General features: G+C 42.9%; 1 protein-coding gene across 1 annotated transcript in view; it reads right to left on the bottom strand.

The window, feature by feature from the left end:
• Nucleotides 1-5,956: 5,956 nt before the first annotated feature.
• LOC126413017 (uncharacterized) overlaps nt 5,957-11,099 on the bottom strand; it is a 78,011-nt gene continuing 72,868 nt past the window's right edge. The window contains exon 3 of the mRNA XM_050082910.1: nt 5,957-6,302. Within this exon, the coding sequence (XP_049938867.1) occupies nt 5,957-6,302 (346 nt within the window). The remainder of the gene's footprint in view (nt 6,303-11,099) is intronic.

The raw sequence follows: 11,099 nt of genomic DNA, 5'->3' as shown, positions 1-11,099 counted from the left end.
CGTGCCCACCGAACTGCGTCCGGATGAAAGCCGCTTTAGAACAGTGTACATTACTGAAGTTCCAGTTTCAAAGCGCTATTTACAATGAAGTCAAATTTGTACAGCTTGTTATTGACGCAAAGGGAAACGTCATGGGAAAAATATTAACGAAAAATTCATCAGCAGATGTCGCTGTAAGCGTCTGAATATGCGCATCAACAGACGCGTGGCAGACAGCTGTCCCTCAGTTGGCATCCTAGATGCCCAACGTGAAGGATCACGTGCTGCTGGTAAAGCTCTTTTACAGGTACGGTGACTATGGGCCAGTAGCCCTGCAGAACTTCCGGACGGACAAAGGGTATGAAAAAAGGCATTGGTCCAATGTCTGCTAAGGGTCTGGAGAAAATGATTATAAAATTCGAAAAGACAGATTCTTTTGAAGTGCGATGTGGCAGACGGAGGAAAACAACTGATCCAATGTCTGTCAAAGATGTAGCCAAAGCACTGCAGGAAGGGTCGAGCGGTGGAGTGCAATCATGCAGTGCACGGGCGTTGCTCCAACTTTGGACATACATGCGAGCACGGTCCATAAAATCCGGCGAAACAACCTGCACTGCTATCCGTAATAAATCACCGATGTTCAGGAGTTGCTTTCTGCTGACCGGCCAGCAAGACAAATATCCGCTCTGGAATTACTTGCTCTTAAGGAAGTGGGCAATGAATGGCCATGAAACATTCTGTGGACAGACTGAGCCGTGGTAAAAATTGCTGTTTTGAAGAGCGCACCGCAGCATGTAGCGTGAAACAGTCCCCCTTCGTTTCTGGCGGTGGCGCCGCTGTGGCGGTCGCAGCTTTGGTGTCTCCCTTTGGTGGGAAAGGGGAAAGGTTGCCTGTTCACGTGCATTTAAGGGGCGCTATGAGCTCGCCAGTCAGTCAGTCTGGGTCAGTCTCTGGTCCCCAGCTTGCTAGCCTGTATCTCGTCTGCATTTGTGAGGCAGTTGGTGTCTGTCTGTCGTCCGGAGTGCTAGTATGTCTTTCGTTCGGATCAACCTTTAAAGCCGGCAAAACGAGAGTGTTTCCATACCGCCAGTAAGAGTACTCAGCGATGGTCGCCCGCTCGGGGCTTAGTTCCTGCATTTGACTGTGGGTGTTAGGCCGCCAGTCTGCTCGAGTTTGCTCAGGCAATGGTCATTGGCGGTTGGATCGATCGGTTGGTCGGTGGCGCACTGATAGACAAGATGACTTGTCCATCTTGAGCGTCGGCGCATGTGAGGTCACGACGTGAGTCCAGTGGGCCGCGGTGTATAGCGAGGGGTAGTGGCTTCGCGGTCGACACGAGAGCAACAGGAGTCAACCCACGACGTAAGTCTGGCCGGTGCGAGCTGCGACGCCGTGAGACGGGAGACCGGCGCGCCTTCCTGCGTCCGTTGAAGCGGCTGGCAGCGGACGGTTCGGGAGAGTGATTTGGGGGTGCTGCGCCAGGTCTTCTCGAGAAATAGCAGTTTATTAGAAGTTAAGTGATTGTGTGATTCACTCTTGTTAAATTCTACTTGTTTTCTTGGTCAGTCCCTCGTCCCCAGCTTGCTCGTCTCTCTCTCGTCCGCATTTGTTGGGCAGTTAGTGTCTGTCTGTCGTTCGGAGCTGCCTTTGTCATGTTTGTCGGATTTGGCGTGTTAACGAATTTATTGCTTGGAGTGTAGCGGCCCAATATCTGAAATATGTTTTGATCTTGCCTAAGATCTTTAGAGACGGTATCTATGTACTGTAGAGCATCTTAACTTGTTTGGCCAACCATGTAGTATTTTATATAAGATTGCGTTTCATAGGATTTTTATTTAAATGATCATTTTAGTATATAAGACTTTTCTTAGAAGTTAAAATCAAGTTGCACCTTCGGTGGCAAAGTCAATATTTTAATTCTTGGTGTTTTGTACCATTTCCATCCCTCCTACAGGGGTGCATAGTTGGTGTGCTTATGTAAATTGTTAAAACTTTTTGTTTAAAGTAATCTGGTTTGTTGCAGATTTGTACCTGTTACGAGTGGTCGTAACTACGGCCGTGTCAAAATGGAGCGGCAAGGTTCTCTGCCCGAAAGCTCATACAGTTAAAACTTGTTTCCTTCTGCCTCTGAATAAATTGTAAGTTGATATTTAGAGGGTGCTTTCTGATTATAATTTTAAATCTGTTTCTTTTAAAAAAATGCTTTTAGGCACTATTAAAGTTAATAAAATTCCCATTTGTTAAAAGAAATTTGATTATAATTTCATCAGCTACTCCCTGGCAACTACACCCACGCTTACATAGTGTGATTAAATGTGTTAATGTTCTTGATGAATCGATAGTAAATAAAATTAATTCTTAAGAATATTCTCTGAAACTGAATCACGGTTCACAGACGAAGCCCATTTCCATCTCCAGGAACATGGCAAAACGCAGAACTACAGAATGTGGGCAACAGAAAATCAGCCGGTGACGCTTCATTCTGCAAAGGTGACGTATGGTGCTGGTTGACACCATCGTTTATCGTAGGGCCGCATTTTATTGAGGACCTGAGTTCTGCGGGTCCTGTTAGATGTACCGTCGGTAGCATGGATGTGTAGGTAGGATCTCTTTTATGCAAGGGAGCGCTCCTCTGCACGTTGTACAGCCAGCGAAGCAGCTTCCGCATTTCGGAAACGCTAGAGCTATCAGCAGTCATTTCCCTACAGCATGGCCGCCGAGGTTCTCCGATCTTCATCCCTGTGACCACCACCTGTGGGGTTATCTGGAAGACGTTGTGTTCAGTGCTCTAGTTACGAATGAAGCTCAATTGAAAGCAAGGCATTATAAACGTGATCCCCGAGACATTCTGATCTGTTGCGGAACATACTATTTCTCGATTACATCTTGTGGCAGAAAACGGTGGACATGATATTGAACATTTCCTGCGCCAGTCCCTCGACATTTAGAAACCGATGTCATTTTCCTTTTCATGTGGTTATTGCTCTCAGGACAGTTAAAAACCGATGTTTCCCACCTGATGTGGTATGACACTGCTGTGGTGGATGGACATACCTAACTAGTACTGCAACAATTGTTGAGCGCCGAACTTGTGCAGTCAAGCACATCGAAAAGAATGGATGTTGTAACGTGGAACTCAAAGCATAGGAAAGGTATTGCGATTCATATCTGCTTTTTAACAGACTCCATTTACATTAAAATAAAAGGCACACCGCGCTATTTGTTCTTAAACTTTTTGTTAATTTTTTTTTTTTTTTTTTTTTGTTCTATGACGTTTCCCCTGCGACAATAATACGCTCTTCAAATCTGACGTCATTCTGTGTGAGGCTTCTCTTTTTACAGCGTTTTGAAACTGGAACTTTGATTATGGAAAACCTGTATTTGTTCGAACCGACGTAAACGGCTGTGGACATATACTCATAGGTACTTGACGACTGCCACTTGTTCTCCCAACTCGCTGTTACACAACCGAATCTCATGTTTCTATGTCTCTTTGCCTTTTGTAACACGCCCAGGAGTACTAACGGGTGGGGAGTACTTTTAAACTCTTTGTTGTTTCGACCGTTACTTGACAGTGCGCCCTGTCCACACCACGTACCTGATAATCCCGCGGCGGTCGTACTGTTCTGCTCCACACTGCTGCTGGCTTGCCTGACACTATCTATCGAAATATGCAAGCGGGTTTAAGGGAGCCACTCAACGTCAAGCACAACACTGCCCTACGTCTGGTAAGAACATCTATATTCTGAGGCGATCAGGAATCACAGGTTGCACTGTTTACATTCTGGGCCGTAAATGTTTATCCCAATTAACAATCTTGATGATTAACAGTCCAAAATATTATTCGAGTGAGCGTACGCTTAACCGACACGACGCGGGTGATTGTTGATGATGCGGAAGCCGAATGATCGAACGAAAGTTCTTACGCTCGTCACACATACAGATACCTGGTAATAGTCCTCCTTGTCACTAGTAATGATATAACACTGTTCGTAAAGTTAATTTTTCAGTTTCTGTTCTCACCTCTACGAGCGTGCGCGTAACCGTCGCGGCGCGGCTGATTGTTGATAAGTGCGGAACGCGATGACCGAACGCACGTCCTCACGCTCGCTACAAGACACTGGCACTTGACAGCACTCTTTTATGGTAGCTAATTTCTACTGATTCACATTAGTTCATTCCGGGAGACCGAGCATGGCGCGGATGATCGATGCTGTGCGACACGCAACGAGAGGATACATAAATACGTTATTGACGGCACTGCTCATTTTTAATTACTTCTTGACGCACTTTCCTCTGAACCATTTCTGTATCATCACTTTACTATAACAGCACTTGTAGCAACACTTCAACTTCCATACTACCAATGCCTCTCACATGCAGAGGTACACACTACATAACATATCAGTTCCGTGTCCCGCGCTCGACTGACTAGAGCAAGCCCCTACCACGCCATAGAGGAGAAGCGAGGCGACTGTCCCCCAATTGAAGCAGCAAGCAGCTGAATGCCGCCATTTGCAGGGATGAATCCTAGTACTGGGGTTGTGATTTGAAGTATATGAGACGCAACAAGAGCAAATTGAAGCACAAATTAAACACACGTTTGTTTAAAAAATACTGAGTATACGAGTCTATTTTAAAAGTGTCTGCATAGAGACGCGAAATTTAAGAATGTAAGGCTCTTTCCTGGCAAGGTGCAGGGAGCTTACATCGAGTTATTTGTACTAGATAATTACATGAAACCTTTAAAGTAGCAGACAGTACGATTATATTTGCCCCTAACTCCTTTGCCACTGCAATATTAGTGGAAAGTCCATCACAAGTAACAGTTAACTCACTGACATTTACATCATACAACATTGTAATGGCCATCTCCAAAAACATCTCACTGTGAGTAGCGTTAATAAGCGAGATTACCTTATCGTTTACTAAAATTTTAGCATTTAGTTCTTCTAAAATATTTGCTAATTTGCAAATCTTCTGCGTCTGTCTTTTGCACTTTTTGTTCACTGTATTTAACTTATATTGCCCAATTTTTGCTTCCTTCCTTTCTTCAATTTTTTCGAACTTTTACTTCGGCTTACTTGGACTTGATGGAAATGAATAATTGTGGTCTACAGTGTAACCAGAAACGTGCACATCCACACACACGTTTTCTGCTGTCTCAACATTTCTTGGCTTTGGCTTTGGAGGTTTCCTTGCCTTGGTAACCTGGAAAAGGAACGTTCAAAATTATACACACAGACAGTATTTCCACACTATTTAATATACGCCTATATTGCACGATTTCCAGGACACTGTACCTTTTTCAAATGAGTTGCAAATCCAAATACTGACGGTATAGCATCGTCCTTCAGTTGAAGTCTATTTACATAATTTTCCATGTAACAATTCTCTTCAAAATGAAGAGAGCACAGCAAATGATTTCCTGTCGGTTGGAAGTCCTCTCTCTGAGTAGCAGCTATCCATTTCCGATTTATAAAATCATTTGTAAGGGGGAAACCTAAACAAAAACAAACGCTCATGATATATTATTTCTCCATGAAAATACTATATACAAGTAGTACAAAGTAACAAACAACCAGACCTGTGAAATGCAATATTGTTTTCGTCTTCGCCTTTGCTTCCGTTCTTACTGTTACAATTAAAAGCAGCACACGAACGAACCATGTTTACGCACTGTTTCCCTGCAAATGGGGCTTGTATCACGTTCAATGTGGGGACGCGACACTAGCGCTAATGCGCTGTCTAGTTTTTATTTAGTAAGTGTATGGACTAGACGCGGCTGCCCTCAAAGATACTCCATAACTAAACCAGCGATATGACAGTACACTTACACTTTCAGCGGCCAAAGATTAGTATTTGAAACTAGCACTTCTGCAACTGCTTTTGGCAAGACACTTGCTTCCCCCCCCCCCCCCCCTTTTTTTGCCGGTTTTTGTTTCACCCTTAGAGCCAGGCTGTCTCACGATAATAATTAGACGCTGTGTGTAGGGCCGGCAGTAACAGTGAGCTGTGCGGGACAGGCGGTCGCCCTGCCGCCCTGGTGTGGCCGGCCAGCCAGCCAGCCAGCGTCCCCCCACTCATCAGCCAGCAGCGCGGCGGGCGCGCCGCAGTAATTGCTGCCGTCTCGTAAACACGGCGGCGCGCCCGTTTGTCGGCTCGCTCTACCGCAAGAAGTCCGCCCGCCGCCTGCGCGCCACTTGCCAACTTGTAGCAGAACCCCGCTGGGCCGTGGCGCGCCCAAATGCGTTGCCGCTACATCGGCCAGCCTACCTGAATGCTCCACACAGGCAGCAACAGGCGTTATTACGGCGGTGTCTCTGAGGAAGCAATATCAGTACTTGCTTACCTACATACACATCTCTATACAGGCTCTGCATAGCATTACCAACTGTGTGGGAGGAGATAATTACTGTTACTAAATGTAATAAAATTTTTTTGGAATTCTGGAATTTTTTTGGAAATCTGGAATTTTTTGGAATTCTGTTGAGGACTGCCTCAACAGGATAGGAAATTCGGAAGTGGAAATCCGTCGTAATGACTTTTTTTTGTTATTATGTTAAATTACACCTTAGTCTTTCTTGATAGGAATATCTATAGTTTTTGTATCTTTAGTGCTTACTTACAGCAGAGACAGAAAGAGAGCATCTTCTAAACAACGACACACTCGCTTTTGTCCAGTCTATATTTGTCATAGAATGTGTACAGGGTGGTCCATTGCTCGTGACCGGGCCAAATATCTCATGAAATAAGCGTCAAACGAAAAAACTACAAATAACGAAACTTGTCTAGCTTGAAGGGGGAAACCAGATGGCGCTATGGTTGGCCCGCTAGAGGGCGCTGCCATAGGTCAAACGGATATCAACTGCGTTTTTTTTTTTTAAATAGTAACCACCCTTTTGATGACATATTCGTGTAGTACGTAAATAAATACGAATGTTTTAGTTGGACCACATTTTTTTGTGATAGATGGCGCTGTAATAGTCACAAACATACGGCTCACAGTTTTAGACGAACAGTTGGTAACAGATAAGTTTTTTAAATTAAAATACAGAACGTAGGTACGTTTGAACATTTTATTTCGGTTGTTCCAATGTGATACATGTTCTTTTGTGAACTTATCATTTCTGAGAACGCATGCTGTTACAGCGTGATTACCTGTAAATACCACATTAATGCAATAAATGCTCAAAATGATGCCCGTCAACCTCAATGCATTTGGCAATACGTGAAACGACATCCCTCTCAACAGCGAGTAGTTCGCCATCCGTAATGTTCGCACATGCATTGACAATGCGCTGACGCATCTTGTTATGTTGTAATAAAAAATGGGGGTTCCTATTAAAAAAAACGCAGTTGATATCCGTTTTACCTATGGCAGCGCCATCTAGCGGGCCAACCACAGCGCCATCTGGTTTCCCCCTTCAAGCTAGACATTTTTCGTTCTTTGTAGTTTTTTCGTTTCACGCTTATTTCGTGAGACATTTGGCCTGGTCACGATCAATGGACCATCCTGTACACCTAAGGAGTGAGCATAGCCTACTGCGCATGTTCTCGACTTCAAATCGGGCTAGTCACGTGGTTTTGAGACTATGATGTTTTGTTGCCGGCCGCTGTGGCCGAGCGGTTCTAGGCGCTTCAGTCCAGATCCACGCAGCTTCTACGGTCGCAGGTTCGAATCCTGCCTCGGGCAGGTTCTAAGTCTAGGGGACAGATAACCACAGGTATTCAGTCCCATAGTGATTATACCTATCTTTTGCTGTTTGTCCGCAATAGCGATTCCCAACCTGGGGATAATTACACCCTAAGGGGCAAAATGTAAATTTGTGAGGGGTGGAAACATGTAACTATACTAAATCATTTTTAAAAGTTCATTACTGTCATCATCATTTCGTAAGAATGTAATATTGATTACATAAGTCACCATTAATAACATTTTTTCAAATACAGTGGAGTCTCGATGTTTCGATTTTCGGGCTAACGAGTGCCCCATAAATCCGAGCCATTTACAAAAACAGAAAAAAATTACTGTTCGGCGTATTGACCCTCGATCCGTGTCCCATAACCGTTGAAGACACAGCACCTGTTCAATGCCACCACACATACCGTTCTCCCTGTTTTTGTTTACATAAGCACACCTTTTGTTGAAAGTCGTGTTTTAGGTTTGTCATTATCGGTAACGTACAATGTTAGGCTTTTTTTGTTTGCTGACTGTTTTGCTTGTGCACCTAAAAATGACTGCTGCAACAAAAAAAGCAAATTTGAGCCTTTGAATAATAAGTTAGAAACACTGAAACGACTTAACAGAGGAGCAACAATAAAAAATTACTCTCGAATATGGAGTCGACGGAGTTACCGTTGGTGTCTAGCCAAGGAACCGCCTTAAATTCGAACAGTTTTCTTCAAAGAAATCCTCTGAAGAATCCCTCAACCGAAAGTACATAAAAAAGTGGGAGTTTGAGAAAAAAGCCAGTCAGGCGTCGTTCATGTAGTTCATTCTTACGAACATCGTTTTATTTCTTTTGCCACATAAATCTCGATTGTCTGATATTCTTCGACAGTTCGAGATTGTCCCGGTCCCGTTCGCCTCGAATTATGGACACTGTGCCGTGCTAGCGTTAACGCATGCCTAATTTGTGGAGATTACAGTCGGAAGCATACTTTGTATCATTTATCTATGAGCGTGGTGCATCACATATGCTTAACTATCTCACAAAAATGTCTTCTCCGTGTTGTAAGTACACGGAACTCTGTGAAGGGTGTATAAGGGCTTCCCGGCGAAACTTCTGCAGCATAGTCGAAACAACTTCGGCACAACGTGGGCGGGCTTTATCCTACAACAAAATTATGCTGTCCGTCAACATTGCTGGGCGTTTGCACTTGATGGGCAGCTTCAATAGTTGCGTAGTTCCCACGTACCGTGTTAATTGTGCTGCCTTGGACCAGAAAGCACATGAGCAGCGGCAGCACTTGCAGTCAAAGAAAAAGGTCCTCAGGCCTCCCCGGAACAGGCTTGCCTGTTGTTTCGACTGCGCTGCTGAAGTTCCGCTGGGAAGCTCTTACACATTCTCCGTACAGCCCAGCTGGTTTCCATATTTCTGGTGCCTAGAACAAACACATTAGCGGCCGTCAATTTGCTTCGGGTGAAGAAGTGCCCGCCTGGTTGGGACCATGATTCCTTGAAGGCATTGACCGTCTTGTGTCACCGTGGGATATGAGTGTCAACAGTGCAGTAAGTGTGCTATAGTGACTACTTTTGAAATAATTAACAGTTACTTACATTTTTGATCTGTCTCGTTTTCATTTGACTGTCCGCTATGATTCCCGCAATGGACCATAGTTGCTTCATTATTCACTTACCAACAATAAACGAAATAATTTACAGCACGACACAGTAGTAACTACGTAGCGGCTACTACCTTGCTGTAGGGTCGACATCACATTCTTCTTCTTCTTCTTCTTATTGTTGTTGTAGTTATTAGTAGTAGCAATGATCAGACAAAAACCATTGGCAGCCTCAAGTTTGCCTACTTCTGCCGTTTCAGAAGTAAGGCGTCCAGCAACCAAGTGATTCACATAAAGTAGGCCTTATGCAGCACACATTTTAATTTGGTTGATTTTAAGTGGGAGTGCAGGATCCGGATGAAACAAGCATCGCTATGGAGAGAAGTGATGTAGATGAAGCATTTTTCGTAAGACGTTGTAATGGGACATCCTGCTCTACCGTTACTTTTCCTCAACAGTAGTTGTCGATTCCACTATTATTTTTCGAATTTTGGACAGGTCAATATTATCTCACTTGCTTTTCTGAAAACTTTCATATAATTTTTTACACTTTTATGAAAAGGAATTACTTTATAAAATATATTTTAGTTTCATTGTTATAATCGATAAGTACTAGTTCTGAATGTACAGCTGAAAATATTTTTTGAAACATTTGAAATTATGAATTAATTGCACACTTAAAATTTCCATTATTAATTACGCAATCGAGTACTGTTTACTATGTTTATTTCCGGAGACATTTATGAAATAATAACAGAAATTAATAACGCAACGAAAACTAATAGGAATTCATTTGTTAAGAAAAATGGAAAATCCTTTGGAATCTTATTATTTCCGCAAAATTCAGTAGTCGTAAGCTTGCCTCTGCTGTGATAGGACGTATTTTTATGTAATAGATGCGAACGATGCATTTCGACTTTTTTAATGCGAAAAATCAGAATATTGTAATATACATTAAAATGTGAGAAAATCAGTCGAAAATATATTTACGTACAAAAGTCTACGCCAACAATCTTCAAATTTATTTATTCAGCCCAACCGCCAGGACCTGATGTTAGATTTTCAGCTTCAGGAATCAGACCCCTAGATAAGAAAAACTGGAGCCATCTTAGCATGACAAGCTTATGAACTTGAAAGTCAATCTTCATAAAAGACTGTGCTTATTAATTACGTTGACATTATTTAATGTGTACAATAGATGGAACAAGGAAGGAGGGGGAAGATTACAAAGTGTCTACTCTCAATGTAGATCGCCAAGTTCCTTTTCTGAAATGGAGTCGTAGGTAACACTCACAAAGCGCTGAGAATCTCATTCTAAAATGAAGCTTGTTAGAAGTAAGATGAACTCATTATCTTATTCTCTATTAGTTTGTAGTTTAATGAAACCCCTACATAATCTAAATATCATTCATCTTTCTTCATTTTAAAAATAAATTTATTCAAATATATTCTCTATAATTCTAAGGTTTAGTTATGCGGTAATGTTGATAACGGCGGGGAGAGCAGGAATAAAGGGCGGGAGGGAGGGGGTGGGTGGGGTGCTGGCTAATAACTGACTATACTCGAAGGTAACTGTCTCAGAAGAGTTTGGAGCCACTGGTCTACAATTCGTGATAAAAGCAAAATTTGAGTACTGCCACATTAGCATTGTTTTATAAGCGTTTCTGCATGTAGAACTCAAGTAACAACTATGGTCCAGTGTTGTCGTTGCTATGGATGTAAACAGAAGTATGTGAAAAGAAGACCAGTTACTTTTCATAGCCATGTACACTGAAGCGCCAAAGAAACTACTATAGACATGCGTATTCAAATACAGAAATATATAAACAGGC

The sequence above is a fragment of the Schistocerca serialis genome, chromosome 7 (genome assembly GCF_023864345.2).
Source record: "Schistocerca serialis cubense isolate TAMUIC-IGC-003099 chromosome 7, iqSchSeri2.2, whole genome shotgun sequence".
Taxonomy (NCBI): domain Eukaryota; kingdom Metazoa; phylum Arthropoda; class Insecta; order Orthoptera; family Acrididae; genus Schistocerca; species Schistocerca serialis.
The sequence above is the reverse complement of the archived record's forward strand: the minus strand, read 5'-3'. Positions and strand labels throughout refer to the sequence as shown.